The sequence below is a fragment of the Chiloscyllium plagiosum genome, chromosome 4 (genome assembly GCF_004010195.1).
Source record: "Chiloscyllium plagiosum isolate BGI_BamShark_2017 chromosome 4, ASM401019v2, whole genome shotgun sequence".
In the NCBI taxonomy this organism is placed as follows: Eukaryota; Metazoa; Chordata; class Chondrichthyes; order Orectolobiformes; family Hemiscylliidae; genus Chiloscyllium; species Chiloscyllium plagiosum.
Window position 1 is genome coordinate 137,284,141 of NC_057713.1, and position 15,271 is coordinate 137,299,411.

At 39.6% G+C, this 15,271-nt stretch overlaps 1 protein-coding gene across 1 annotated transcript in view; it reads left to right on the forward strand.

Annotated features, from left to right (window-relative positions):
* The window catches only part of nsmaf (neutral sphingomyelinase (N-SMase) activation associated factor), a 98,340-nt gene that overhangs the window by 17,940 nt on the left and 65,129 nt on the right, over positions 1 to 15,271 (forward strand). Inside the window, exons 9-13 of the mRNA XM_043689321.1 lie at positions 664 to 793; positions 6,693 to 6,764; positions 7,019 to 7,127; positions 14,621 to 14,797; positions 14,909 to 14,988. Of these exons, the coding sequence (XP_043545256.1) occupies positions 664 to 793; positions 6,693 to 6,764; positions 7,019 to 7,127; positions 14,621 to 14,797; positions 14,909 to 14,988 (568 nt within the window). The remainder of the gene's footprint in view (positions 1 to 663; positions 794 to 6,692; positions 6,765 to 7,018; positions 7,128 to 14,620; positions 14,798 to 14,908; positions 14,989 to 15,271) is intronic.

Consider the following 15,271-nt stretch of genomic DNA (forward strand, 5'->3'; position numbering starts at 1 on the left):
ACCCTCACCTTGACCTCCCTCCACCTATCGCATTTCCAAAGCCCCTCCCCCAAGTCCCTCCTCCCTACCTTTTATCTTAGCCTGCTGGACACACTTTTTCCTCATTCCTGAAGAAGGGCTTATGCCCGAAACATCGATTCTCCTGTTCCTTGGATGCTGCCTGACCTGCGCTTTTCCAGCAACACATTTTCAGCTCTGAAGTTATAAGTAACATTGTTAGCGTTCTAGGAAGGATGAGATCATATGGTTTACAGAATATGCACTGGAGTCTATCTCATGAAGTTAATTTTCAAATTATCAGTTAAAAATCAACATTGTTTTACATAAAATAACTATGCCACCAACCTCCCCTTCCAATGTTACTTTTGCAGCCTAGTTTTTTCCTCAAGTTCTTTGAATCCACTTAGAATGTGTTGCTCCATTTAAGGCACTATTTAAATACAAGTTGTTAATGTTTTATGGCTCCTGACTCATTCTTGTAATCAAATCCTCTAACAGCTTTTGAAAAGAAAAGCTCACTGGAATTCATGCATTATTAAAATAGAAACTTTATGATCCACAGTTTTATAGTGTAAATGTCTATTTTTGTATTAAACTCATTGCTGTTATATTTTTAGCCCATCTCTTATTTTACCAATCAGTAGTGACTGGTGTTTCTTGTAGATTTCAGAGTGTAACAGAAAGGCCCCACATGGAGTGTGAGGCTGAAATGGTCACCCCTTTGGTATCTAATCCTGGGCATGTTTGCATCACAGACCAAAACTTGTACTTCCAGCCTCTGAATAGCTATCCTGTAAGTTGTTTGTTATCACTGTTTTATGCAATGTACAACTTCACAATTTTGTTTGAAACAGGAAGACTGCTTATGTTGTACATTTACTTTAAAACCTCAGATTTACATTTTTATTTCCATGTTTTGAAGTTGTTTTCTTCTAACTCAGAGATAAAAGAATGTTTCACACAGACCTCTGCTTCACTTTGTCTTGCTTTTTGTTGCATTGATCCCTACAGATCAAAGGATTACAGATGTAATCAATGGTGTGGTGTCTGGTAACTTGTTTGACAGGTTAAGCACACATTCTTGACGCCAAGCCATTACCAGATTGTTATCGTGACAGAGTCTTACACAATGAACTATATATTTATACTTTTTTATTTGCAATCTCTTGTTGATTATTTTCTCTTAAAAAACCTCACATCAGGGTTGACTAGACTGTTGATCAGAGTGAATTCAACAGATCTCGTTTAAGCTGAAGTCTTGGAGAGCCGTGCAACTGCTCCACAATTGCAACATAATTATGGTCTCACCAGTTTAGGTGCCAAACTGTTTTATCCTGTGGACAATTTTATTAAAAATGTTCACTTCAGAATACCACATGAACGTGAAAGCTGGGTTGAAAAAGAGGTTGCTCTCCCTTACTCTATGACATATAAATGCATTGTGAGTCAGCATATTGATGTGGTGTTGTTTGACATTGGCTGAACTAAATTCATTAAACTTTATCACTACATTAAATGTTGTTATTTATAACTCGAGGCATCTTTTACCTACAGTTGTTGCTCCAAGTATGGAGCACGCAAACCTGGACAGATAAAGGGCATGGATCCTCATTGGGATGACTGCCTCACTGTGAAGGGATTTGTCAGCTGAGTATCAAAAAATCTTGATGAGAATTTGTTCCCCAAGTTTATTATGGTGCATTAAAGGAAGATTGTGAGACAAACAGATGTGTCCATGGTCAAAGATTTAGCTGAGATCTATTTTCGTAAGGGACAGGCATATTAGTCGAATGAAGAGGTTGAATACAGTAGGCCGACCATTCTGTATTGAAGCTACTGCAATGTGTGTGAAGGGTAATTTTAATGCTGAAAAATATGGTCAGGTTTTAACTGACTTGCTACGTAAAGCTGAATTACATTATCATTAGTTTCCCATGATTGAAGGAATCCTGCATCATCTAATATTCTTAATGTAATTTAACTCAGAGTCATACAGCATAGAAACAGGCCCTTAAGCCCACCATGTCTATGCTGACCAACAAACACCAAACTACACTAATCCCATTTACCTGCACTTAGTCTGTAAACTACTCTCTCCTGGCATTTTAAGGGCTCATCCAGATGCTGCTTAAATGTAGGGAGTACCTGCCTCCACCACACACTCACCACCATCCGGGTGAAAATGTTTTTGTCAGATCTCCTCTAGACCACTTGTTCCTCACCTTTAAACTCTTGCTCTCCCGTATTTGATATGTCTGACATGGGAAAGAGATTCTCACAATCTACACTGTCTATGCCTCTCTTTGTATACCTCAATCAGATCCTCCCTCAGCCTCCTCTGCCTCAGAGAAACCAAAACCAGCCTATCGAGGCTGTCCTCATAACTGAGACTTTTCATTCCAGGTAACATCCACATCCTCTTTAATGCAATTACGTCCTTCCTATAGTGTAGTGACCAGGGCTGCACGTAGCGTTCCATTTATAGCCTAACCAACGTTTTATAAAGTTGAAACAATTCCTTGCTCCTATATTCTATGACCTGGCTCATGAAGGCAAGCATCCCATATGCTGCTTTTGCCACCATGTCTACCTGGTTTGACACCTTCAGGGTTCAGTGGACTTGAGTACAGTCAAGGTCTGTTTGCTGCTCAGGACTTGCTTGGAACCTCCCATTATTGTGTATATCCTTCTCGTCTGACCCCCAAAATTCATCACCTCGCACTTACCAGAATTAAATTCCATCTGCCATTGCTCTGATCAATATCAGACTGTAGCTTGAGACTATCCTCACTATCAACAACGCCATTAATTTTCATGTCATCTGCAAAATGACTAATTATACAAAATTACCAAAAGTACATAACAAACAGCAAGGGCCCGAGCATCGATCCCCGTGTACACCATGGGTCAACTGCTTCTAATCACAGCAACAACCCTTCACCATCACCTTTTGCCTCCTATCTGAAAGCCAATTTTGGATCCAATTTGCAAACTTGCCTAAGATCCATGTGAGACCTTGTCAAAGGCCTTACCCTGAAATCCATGTAAGCTACATCATCTGCAGCACCCTTGCCAATATATTTAGTTACCTTTTCAAAAAGTCAACTAAAGACAGGATCTCCTTCTAATAAATCCATGCTTCCAGGTATTGATTAATCCTGTCTTTCAGAGCCTTTTGCAATATTTCCCTACCTCTGACGTCAGGCCATTTGTCTGTAATTACCTGGCTTATCCCTGCTGCCATTCTTGAACAAAGAAACCATATTAGCTATTCTCCAGTGATCTGATACTTCTCTTGTGGCCAGCAGTATTACATATCTCCCCAGGGCCCCAGCAATCTCCTCCCTTGCCTCCGACGGCAGCCTGGGATATATCCCATCAGGCCCTAGGGATCTGTGCACCTGTAGGCCAGTTAAAACATCTAATGCCACCTCCTTATTAATCTTAACATGCTCTAGAACCTCACCATCCCAACTGAAATCCTGCATGAATACAGATGAGAAATAGTCATTTCATACTTCGCTCGCGTCCACTGGCTCCATGTACTTTTTGACCCTTTGGTCTCTAATGTGTCCCAATTTTCCCCTCATAATCCTCTTACTTTTAATATATGTATACAAAACGTTGGAACTTTCCCAATCTTTGCAAGTTGTTAAACCATTGAATCACAATGCCAGCGTGGATCTGGATTTCTTTATCATCAATTAAGCAATTACTGAATCTGTTAGGATGAACAATGAAATGTCAAATATGTACTTGTGTGGCCGGATTGAATATTCTGCTGAAAGAGAAAGGCAAAGGCAAACTCAACACTAATGAAGCACTTGCATGAGTAAAGACAAATTCAGGGTTTGGAAATGCCTTAAAGAGGTGGCCAGCAGGGGGAGGAATACAAAGTAATTGGAGTGAAGTTGGCAAACGGTGAAAAAGTTGCACAGAGGCATAAGTAAAACCTTAGGCATCTATAGCAAAATGACTGTAACCTTAAATAACTACTTTGTTTAATTATATACTAGGAAGGAACTGGTGGAAGTAACATTAGAAATGAAACAATAGAAATGTACCCATGCTTAAAAGTTTAATAAAAGAAGGTGAATGAACTATTAAAGTCAAACGTCAAAACTGCAGAGCTGGATGGATGACATCTGTTTTGTTTTATAAGAATTAAGAGAGGAGATGGCAGAGACATTATTATCCATAAATAATAGCAGAGAATGTGTGATGTAATGACACAAAAATCGGGAGTTCATCATTTTTGCTGTGGGAAAAATAGTAAGTTTTGGCATCCGCAGGTGCACAGTTAAACACAGGAATCTGGGGGTTCCTATTACAGAGGCTCTGCCATAGCTTTCATAGATACATTCAGCACAAAAACCAATGCCTTGATCTTAGCTTCTATTTTACAAACACTATTCTTGCAATGCAAAGTATCAAAAGCTTAATATATATTTGAATGAAATGTAACTTTAAGTAATAATTTCCACTGCAAGCATGTTTAAGTCTTTTTTTTCCAGTTCCTGGCTTAATCCCATGTTTATTTTACACTGTGGAAATTCAGAAGAGATAATATATTTTGAAATTCCTGATAAACTGATTCCTCTAGTGGTCCCCAGTCTTCAGCCAATTTGATTTACTCCACATATCAAAAAATACTGAAAAGGCAATGGATCTTGACATTTCAGCAATAGCATGGAGACTTGTAACTCAAATTTCGAAGGATGAGGAGGAATCTCATTAAAACTTAAAGAATACTGATAGTCCTGAATAGAGAGGACGTGGAGAAGATGTTTCCACTAGTAGGAGAGATTAGGACCTGAACGCACATCCTCCTTGATTAGATGACTCTTTAGAAATGTGATGAGGAGGAATCTTCAGCCAGAGGGCGGTTAATCTGTGGAACTCATTGCCGCAGAAGGCTATGGAGGCCAAGTCATTGCCTTTAAAACAGAGGTTTTTGATTAGTAAGGCCATTAAGGGTTGTGGAGAGAAGGCATGAGATTGGGGTTGAGAATCATACCAGCCATGATTGAATTTTGCTCCTCTATCTGATGGTCTTGCTATGTCCCTCGCCAAGTTGTTCCAGTACAGATACAGCCTGGCATCTACTTGACAATGTGGGACATTTCCCAGGTATTTCCTGTATGCAAAAAGCAGGACACTTACAACCTGGCCAATTACCACCCCATTTGTCTACTATCGATCATCAGTAAAGTGATAGAAAAGGTCATTAGCAATGTTAAGAAGGTAACACTTAGCAAAAAGCTGTTTGCTGATGCTCCGCATGGGTTCTGCCAGGACCTTGTTACAGCCTTGGTTCAAACATGAACAAAGAGCTGAATTCCAGCGATGAGGTGAGAGTGACTGTCCCTGACATCACACAATGGATAGCTACCCGAATGCAAGGTAGAAAGTAAGAGGAGCTATTCACAATGGTTGAGACAGTAAAGTCCCAGTAAGATCAGTACTGACCACAGTAACATTGTTAATGGTATCGACTTTGGAAAGTAAAGAACGGTTTCTAAATTTACAGATGAGACCAAACCGTGAGGGAGTTGGGAGGAGTACTCAGTCCCAAGACTACAAGAAGTTACAGGAACACACTAACAAGCTTGTAGATTTGGCATTTAATTGGCAAATGAATATCAACACAGAAAAGGGTGAAAGTTAGAAAGTCCTATGTTACTTGGAAATAAAACACATAGAATGATACAGAGGAATCAAAATAAGATGTGCAATCTTCTAAAAAAGTAGAGATGCAGCTTAATAAAGCCAAATAAACACTAGATTTATTTCTAGTGGAGGGAATTGAATAAAGGGGTTAGCACTGCTGCCTTACAGTGCTATGGACCCAGGTTCAATTCCAGCCTCAGGCGACTGTCTGGAGTTTGCACATTCTCCCTGTGTCTGTATGGGTTTCCTCCAGATGCTCTGGTTACCTCCCACAGACCATGCCAAATTGTCCCATAGTGTTCAAGGATGTATTGGTTAGGTGCATTATTCAGGGGAAATGTAGAGTAATAGGGTAGTGGAATGGGTGTGGGTGGGTTACTCTTGAGAGGGTCAGTGTGGACTTGTTGGGCCAAATGGCCTGTTTCCATACTGTAGGGAGTCTATGGGTCTATGACAAAATGATTGCTAAACTTGCAGTAAATTCTGATTAGACCTCACATTTGATGTAGTGTGCACAGCTTAGGTTGTTATATTATTACAAATAAATGGATACAGAAGCAATGGAGAAAGTAAAATGATTTACAAAGATGATTCTAGAAATGTGAGGTTATACATGTCAAAGCAGCATCTTCAAAGGCTGGTTTTCATTTTTCTTGAAAAGCTCAGACTGAAGACTGACATAATAGAGGCCATCAATAATCACCAAGAAATCCAATTGGAATTTCACACAAAAATTCTTTACTCAAACTGGTGAGAATGCAAAATGGTTGACTGCAGGAGTTGAAGAAGTGAACGGTACAGTTACATTTAAGGAGAAACAGGATTTTTATATGACAGAAGAAGTTAGTGTTATGCTTATAGAATTTGAGAATAAAAGACAGTAGGAGGCAGCATGGTTGTGCCAAATGTATTGTTTCCCTGTCACGTGCTCTTATCTTCTACAATATAAAAATATCTGAGTAGGTGTGTCTTATTTTATGAGACATCTAAATAATTAATGCACATAATGCATTGCTTTTTAGGAGACAGTTGTACAAGTAAAGTTGCACGAAGTAAGACGGATTTACAAAAGGCGGCATGGATTAAAACCTTTGGTGAGTGCTAATGATTTAATTTGATTATATGCATTTTATAGCAGCTTCCATAATTAAATTATTAAAATAATTCGGTAATCAATCAACATTCATTACATTATTTCTAGTCATCCATGGTAAAGTAAAGTGTCTGCTTTTAAAGTGAGGTATACATTTTAAATTTCATCATGTATTAATGTTAGCTGTCACATATGTTGCCTCAGATTTGCAATACAGTTTTTAATTTTTTCTCATTTCATTGTTTCTCCCTTTAGGGTCTTGAGGTATTTTGTACAGAAGATGATCTTTGTTCTGATATCTACTTAAAATTTTATAACTCCAAAAATCGTGATGAACTCTACTACTATATTGCAACCTTTTTAGGTTAGTAAATAACAGAATGCTACACATAAATTTTAGCTTCGATTTAATTGTTAACAATCAAATGCCAATTCTAGGTGAGGATTTTCTTTTCTCAATTCTTTGAAAACCAGCAATGTTTTTGAACAGAGGCTGATTTAGTTTGTAGTCAACCTTGGAACTTAGATTCCCTACAGTGTGGAAACAGGCCCTTTGGCCCAACAAGTCCACAGCGATCCTTCGAAGAGCAACCCATCCAGACCCATTCCCCCCTGACTAATGCACCTAACATTACAGGCAATTTAGCATAGCCAATTCACCTAGCCTGCACATCTTTGGACTGTGGGAGGAAACCGGAGGAAACTCACGCAGACACTGGGAGAACATACAAACTCCATGCAGACAGTTGCCCAAGGCGGGAATTGAACCTGGGTCCCTGGCGCTGCGAGGCAACGGTGCTAACCACTGAACCACCATGCCGCCCTTGAAGGCGTCTGGTTTGGTCAGTTGAAAGTGTTACAGCTCTATGTTTACACCTATAATGATTATTTTGACACATTTCAAATTAATTCAACAAAACCAGTTCCAGGCTTGTTCACACTAAACTTTATATTTTGTTACGATCCTTTTCAAAAATGGAATTTTGTAAAACAAAAAGTTGATTCACGACAGTATTCTTTTATGCATTTTTATTTATTTTATGGGAGCAGTGTTCAGTGACAGTCGTGGAACTGCTATAGAAGATTTGTGAAATACCACAGTGCAAATAAACTGAATTGATGTGCGGTTTTGATTACTGCGTTAACAAAAAAACATTAGCTCCGCCATGCCCAATTTGTCTCATTAAACCTAGCTCGTTGTTTCATTCACTATTAAGTGTTGATCAGAAACATGTTTACCGGACAGATTCATGATAAAGTTTCTTTGCTGTATATGTTATTGTCTAACATTCATGAATTTACGGTTTTTAAGCATTATTTACTGCATTTGCCATGTCCCTATCATAACATTAATTTAAAGTGGTATCCTGCTGCTTAGTTTGTCAATTTTTGTGGTTTAACCCAAGTCTAAATATAAAAATGCATTATTGTGGATGATTTGAAGTGTGATAGTGACCAGAGGTGGGATTTTTGTGACACATTCCTTCTCACAAAGGAAGTGGTAAATGGATTGATTTCTTAAAAACAAGCAAGTCACATTTGGGTGTTGGAGGCTGAACTACAGATATAGCAATGCACCAAGGAGTTGGGCAAGTTATCTAGATTTGTTGTACCAGGAGACAGTCCCACCTGTTAGGACAGGGTGTTCAGATCTGGCCAGGGACAGGAGGATGAGACTGCAAGTGAGGCAGGTAAGGGGACCCAGAGGGCGGGAGTGTTAGCTTCAGGATGGTAGTGGGTCTGTGAAATAGATGAGCTAGATGATTATGGCACTGTGGTATAGGAGGCCTTTCAAACAGCGATTGGAAAGGAGCCTAAAGGAATGTAGTGGTAGCTGGGGCTACATTGCCAGTGACATTGAGACAACAAGAGTCCAGGTGACTGTGATGTCTGCCTGGTGCCAAGACTCAGGATGTATGCTCTGGGCTGGATTGTTACCTGAGCCTTGTCTAAATTGGCATTGAGTCACAGAGATGTATAGCATGGAAGCAGACCCTTCGGTCCAACCCATCCATGCCGACCAGATACCTGAGGTGTTCACATAGCAGTCAGGTAAAATGATGCCATAAGATATTTAAAACCCAATCAAATTTAAATTTTACTGTTTTGACAGCATTGAACCAATGAGACAATCAGATGTTTTGGAGTTATAAAGCAGGAATTTTGGGCAGGTAGCCAGAGAAAGAGCACCACCTGCCATTGTCAGACAGACTGCCCGGAAACCCCCCTCTGTGAAAGGTATCTTTGCAGTAGAAGACTGAAAGATGACCCAGGCAGATCTATAAACAGAGGAGAATCAACACCGGAGTCAACAGCCACTTCTGGTTTTGTCAATTAATTTGCTGTAAATTTAACAGGGGCTTTATCAGATCAGTATATGGTTATAGAGTGGGAGGTAGATACCAAACATTGAAGACAAAGGAGGCTTGGAGTTGTAAATAGTTGTTGTTTAATGTTCACTTTTGGAGTTAAAGAATAAAATTGTTTTTTTTTCTTTTAAATAGTAAAATTTGGTTAGTTCTCTGTCAATCATACTTTACCAGATGGTGAGGTGAGCTTTTCTGCACGTTTGGTTTAATTAGCAGAAGGGTTTACCGCTGTGTCGTAACAGTTTGAGGGCACGGGTCCGTGATTTGGACAGGTTTAGACTGCTCCAGCCTGAGATTTGGACAGATTCGAATAGATTTCGGGTACGAAAGATCCCAGCCGATTTAAACACTTGCTGATTAGTGTCCTCGGTCTTTAAATAAAACGTAGAACATAGAACACAGAACAATATAGTGGTGAACAGGCCCTTCGGCCCTCGAAATTGCACAGACCTGTGAGCTAATCTAAACTCATCTCCCTACACTATCCCATCATCCATGTGCTTAGATAGGTGAGACAATTTGTTTAATTTTTTTTGTAGTTGATTAAATTAAAAGTGAGTGTAATGGCTCCTTAAATTGCTAAAGAGGTTCTGAAGTTTGAAGATGATTCCCAAATTTGCCAAGACAGTTTAGAAGGAAGGAAAAACACCTTACTTTTAGAATTAACAAAGAGGTTAGTAGTGCGTTTAGCCAAGGACAAAAGGAAAGCTGAAATTGTAAGGGAGTTACTCAAACTTCAGTGTGTCAGAGAAACAGACAATTGCAGTAGAGTTCAGAATTACAATTGAGGAAAATGGAATTAGAAGATAAACAGAGCGAAAGGGGGGGTAGAGAGAGAATGTTCTTAGCTGAAAGAGAGAAAAAGAGAGAGAATTTGAACTTCAGAAGTTGTGACTTAGTCAGCAAAGTCAAGTTAACAGGATGGGCATGAAAAGAGAAGGTAGTGATATATACAAATATGTAAAACACTGCCAAATTTTGATGTGAAAGATGTCAAAGTCTTTTTTATTTTATTTGAAAAGTTGGCTAGGCAGATGGAGTGTTCAGAGGACTTATGGATAATGCCAGTTCAGACTATACTGGTAGGCAGAGCTAGTGAGGTATTTGTTGCACTGTCAGATGAGGGGTCAAGAGATTATGAAGAGGTTAAGGAGGCTATTTTGAGCACTTATGAATTGGTACCAGAAGGGTACAGACGACGGTTCAGAAACATAAAGAAGGAACCAGATCAGACTTGTGTTGAGTTCGAAAGAATTAAACATAGTCATTTTGATAGATGGGTGCAAGATCTCACTATCATAAATCACAGCACAAAGCAAATACTAAAGAGAAAGCTGAAGGAGTTGAGGTTCGTTTAGCGAATACACTGTTTGACGTAATGGTGCAGAAAAACCTGAACAGGCAAAGGGTCAGACAGAAGTGTTTAGTTGTGAAAGGCTAACGGACTTACAACAGAAAGACGAGATAATAGAAGATTTATATATTGGTGCATACTCTGAAAAGGAGGCAGAGAATATTGCTGAGGGTTATTATCACAAAGATAGAATCCTAAGACGAAAATGGAGACCACGGCAGGTTAGTGCAGAGGAGAAATGGGCCGAAGTGCACCAAATTGTGTTGCTGATAGCACACAGACAGAAGGTGTTACAGGTAGCACATGAACTACCAGTAGGAAGTAGGGGTACAAAAGACTCGGGCTAAGGTACAAATTATTTTTATTGGCCTGGAATACATAAGGATGTGGATAAACTTTGCCGTACGTGTCATACATGTCAAATAGTAGGTAAGCCACAGGTGGTAATAAAACCAACACCTTTGTTGCCAATTCTTGCTTTTGAAGAACCTTTCACGTGGGTTATGATTGAATGTGTAGGTCCCCTCCTGAGAAGTGGGAAGTAGTACTTGTTAACCATAATGGATGTGTCTCCCAGATTTCCAGAGACAATTCCAATATGGAGTATTAAGGCAAAGAGGGTGGTATAGGAGTTAGTAGCTTTCTTGACCAGGTATGGGCTACCCAGAGAGATTCAAGCAGACCAAGGGTCTAATTTTACTGCTAAGCTGTTTAAGGGGGTTATGGGTAGCTTAGGCATATAGCACTTTAAATCAAGTGCATATCATCCTGAATCCCAGGGAGCTTTGGAAAGGTGGCATCAAACCCTGAAGACCATGTTGGGAGCGTACTGTCAGGATTACCTGAATAATTGGGATAAAGGAATCTCATTCATATTGTTTGCCACTAGAGATGCCCCAAATGAATCTATTCGGTTTACTCCCTTTACGTTAATATTTGGGTATGAAGTGAGAGGTCCTTTAATTAATTTCAAAGAGAAATTGACAGGACCAAAGTTGGAGATCTCACACTTGGATTATGTATCGGAGGTGAGGGAGAGATTAAATCGAGTTGGCTAAGCAGCACCTGAAGAGTGCACAGCATAGAATGAAGCAGGTGGCAGATAAAATGTCAGAAATTTGGATGTTTTCCCATGAGGACCTCGTATAGTATTGTTACCAGTGGTAGGAATTCCTTCAAAGCCAGATTTAGTGGACCCTATCAAATTGAGAAAAAGGTAAACTATCTGGTAAAGATGCCAGATAGGGAAAAACTGTATCGGGTATGTCATGTGAATATGTTGAAACCGTATTATAATAGAGTGAAGGAACAGGAGAAACAGGTTTTAGTTACTGCCCTGCAGAGTGAGGAATCAAATCCAGATGTTGTGGATTTTGATGTGCCTCAAAATATGTTAAACAATGATGAAGTCCTTGAGTGGGATAGGTTAATAAACGATCAGTCCCAGGAGCAAAGAACACAATTGAAAGGTTTGTTGCAGCAAAATGAGGACATATGCAAGAATAAGATGGAGAGGACTAATGCTATTGTGCATGAGGTAGAAGTAGGGAATGCTGTTCCGATAAAACAACACCCCTACAGGCTTAATCCTTTCAAGGCCACACAGTCCAGAAGGAAGTGGATGCAATGCTCAACAAAGAAATCAAAGTGAGTCAGAGCGAGTGGAGTTGGCCGATTGTGTTAGTTCCAAAACCTGACGGGGCTCGACGATTTTGCGTGGACTATTGGAAGGTCAACGCCGTAACAAAATCGGACTTATGTTCAATACCAAGATTGGAGGACTGTATACAGAAAGTTGGACAAGACAGAGAAATCACAAAGTTGTACTTATTGTATGTTCATTGGCAGGTACCTTTTTCAGAGAAAGCAAAATAAATTTCTGCATTTGTAACCCCAGGATGGGCTGTATCAATTCAAAGTAATGCCCTTTGGAATGACAAACGCACCCTCTGCATTCCAAATTGCTGCAACAAACCTTTCAATTGTGTTCTTTGCTCCTGGGACTGATAGTTTACAAACCTATCCCACTCCTCCGGGACTTTGTCATTGTTTAACATATTTTGAGGCACATCAAAACCCACAACATCTGGATTTGAACAAAGTTGTGGCTGGCTTAACAAACTGTGCAGTCTATCTGGATGATGCAGTGATCTTTAGTGTATCCTGGAAGAATCACATGGTACAGTTGGTAGAGCTCTTTGAACAATTGCTCTTTGAAGCAAAACTGGTAATAAATTTAAAGGAAACAGAATTTGCGAAAGCAGAGGTGATGTTCTTGGGACATAACTTCGGTCACGGAAGATTGACCCAAGGAACCAAAGACGAAGGCCATGGAGGAATTTCTACAACCAACCTTGAAGAAAGAGGTGCTTCCATTTTTGGGACTAAGCGAATTCTACCGTAAGTTTGTTCCAAATGTCAGCAGTGTAGTGGCACCATTAACAGATTCACTGAAGAAGTACGCAAAATTTCGGTGGACAGGACAATGCCAGGAGGCATTTGACAATTTAAATCAGTATTAACCACCGCACCAGTTTTAGCTACACCAAACTTTTTGAAACCCTCCAAAGTTGCAATCGATGCTAGTGACATAGGAGATGGAGCCGTATTGCTACAGGAAGATGATGATGGAACTGAACTGCTAGTTGGTTACTTTTCAAGGAAACTCAACACCCACCAGAGAAAATACTCTACGATCGAAAAAGAATTATTGAGTTTGGTACTGGCTTTACAACATTTTAATGTTTATGTGGTGAACAATGTGTCGGAGACGGTTGTGTACACAGATCACAATCCTGTTACATTCTTGGAAGGATTTAAAGACAAGAATATGAGACTCTTTCATTTGAGTCTTATGTTACAGATTTTTAATTTGTAAATTTTATATGCTGCGGCTCGTAGGAATGTGATAGTCGATGTGTTATTGCAGATTTAACAGATAAAGTATAGTTAAGATTGAACAGACCCATGTTATATGTGTGTGCAAAAGTTAATACGCCCTTGGATTAATGTCCTATGTATTTCATGGTAATGGGGTTAAGAAATAGAAAAAAAAATGAAGCCATCTTTTCATTGTGATGGTTCATTTTTTTTCTTAAGGGGGGAGGTGTTATGAAGTTGAAGGTGTGTACTGTACCTTTGAGAGAGTGAAAACTGTCAAGTTCTTGTCATGTGACTGACTTGCAGACAGTGTGCTGCAAAATTGAAAGATGTGACATATTGTTGTAACCTAGATACCTGAGTTGTTTTCACAGCAGTTCAAAGTTAACCAATCTGTTTAAAAGATGCCCCCAGATACTAAAACCCAATCAAATTTGAATTTTATTATTTTGACAGTATTGCACCCATGAGATGGTCCGATGTTTTGGGGTATAAAAAGCAGGCATTTTGGGCAGGTAGCCCGAGAAAGAGCACTACCTGCCATTGTCAGACAGACGGCCCGAAAACCCTCTCTGTGAAAGGTACTTTTGTCATATGAAGTTAAAAATCACACAACATCAAGTTATAGTCCAACAGGTTTAATTGGAAGCACACTAGCTTTCGGAGCGACGCTCTGAAAGCTAGTGTGCTTCCAATTAAACCTGTTGGACTATAACCTGGTGTTGTGTGATTTTTAACTTTGTACACCCCAGTCCAACACCGGCATCTCCAAATCATGACTACTTTGTCATATGAAACATCTTTGCAGCAGAAGACTGAAAGATGACCCAGGGAGATCTACAAACAGAGGAGAATCAACACCGGAGACAACAGCCACTGTCTGGTTTTGTCAATTATTTGCTGTAAATTTAACAGGGGCTTTATCAGATCAGTATATGGTTATAGAGTGGGAGGTAAATACCAAACCTTGAAGACAAAGGAGGCTTGGAGTTGTAAATAGTTGTTGTTTAATGTTCACTTTTGGAGTTAAAGGATAAAATTGTTTGTTTTTCTTTAAATAGTGGAATTTGGGTAGTTCTCTGTCACTCATACTTTAACAGTTGATGAGGTAAGGTGAGCTTTTCTGCACGGTTGGTTTAATTAGTAGAAGGGTTTACCACTGTGTCGTAACAGTTTATCGAAAAAGCTAATATTCAATTACTTTGTGAAACAGTAATTGTAATGTTTATTTTCTGCCAACATTTCTTCCTGCAGAAAATCATATTACTGAACACACAGCTGAAAGCTGTATGCTCCAATGGCAAAAAGGATATCTCTCAAATTCTCAGTATCTCCTGCACCTGAATAATCTGGCTGACCGCAGTTGTAATGACCTGTCTCAGTATCCCATCTTTCCTTGGATCATAGCTGATTATACCTCCTCAGAATTAGGTAACTCTCTCAGTGCTGTTTTTCAAAACCATATGACCTATTGTATCTTAAATGATGTATTTGCAGTAAGATGTACATAATAACCCATCTCTAACTTTTGTCTTGAAACAGATCTGTCCAATCCTGAAACATTTCGTGACCTTAGGAAGCCAGTCGGTGCCTTAAATAAAGAACGTCTGGATCGATTGTTGGTATGGGTCCTTTTCAAATGGATAGATCATCTTTGGTGATTTAATTCTAAGCAGTCTTGAAACGGTTAAAGGTGGATAAATCCCCAGGACCTGATCAGGTGTACCCGAGAACTCTGTGGGAAGCTAGAGAAGTGATTGCTGGACCTCTTGCTGAAATATTTGTATCATCGATAGTCACAGGTGAGGTGCCGGAAGACTGGAGGTTGGCAAATGTGGTGCCACTGTTTAAGAAGGGCAGTAAAGACAAGCCAGGGAACTATAGACCAGTGAGCCTGACCTCGGT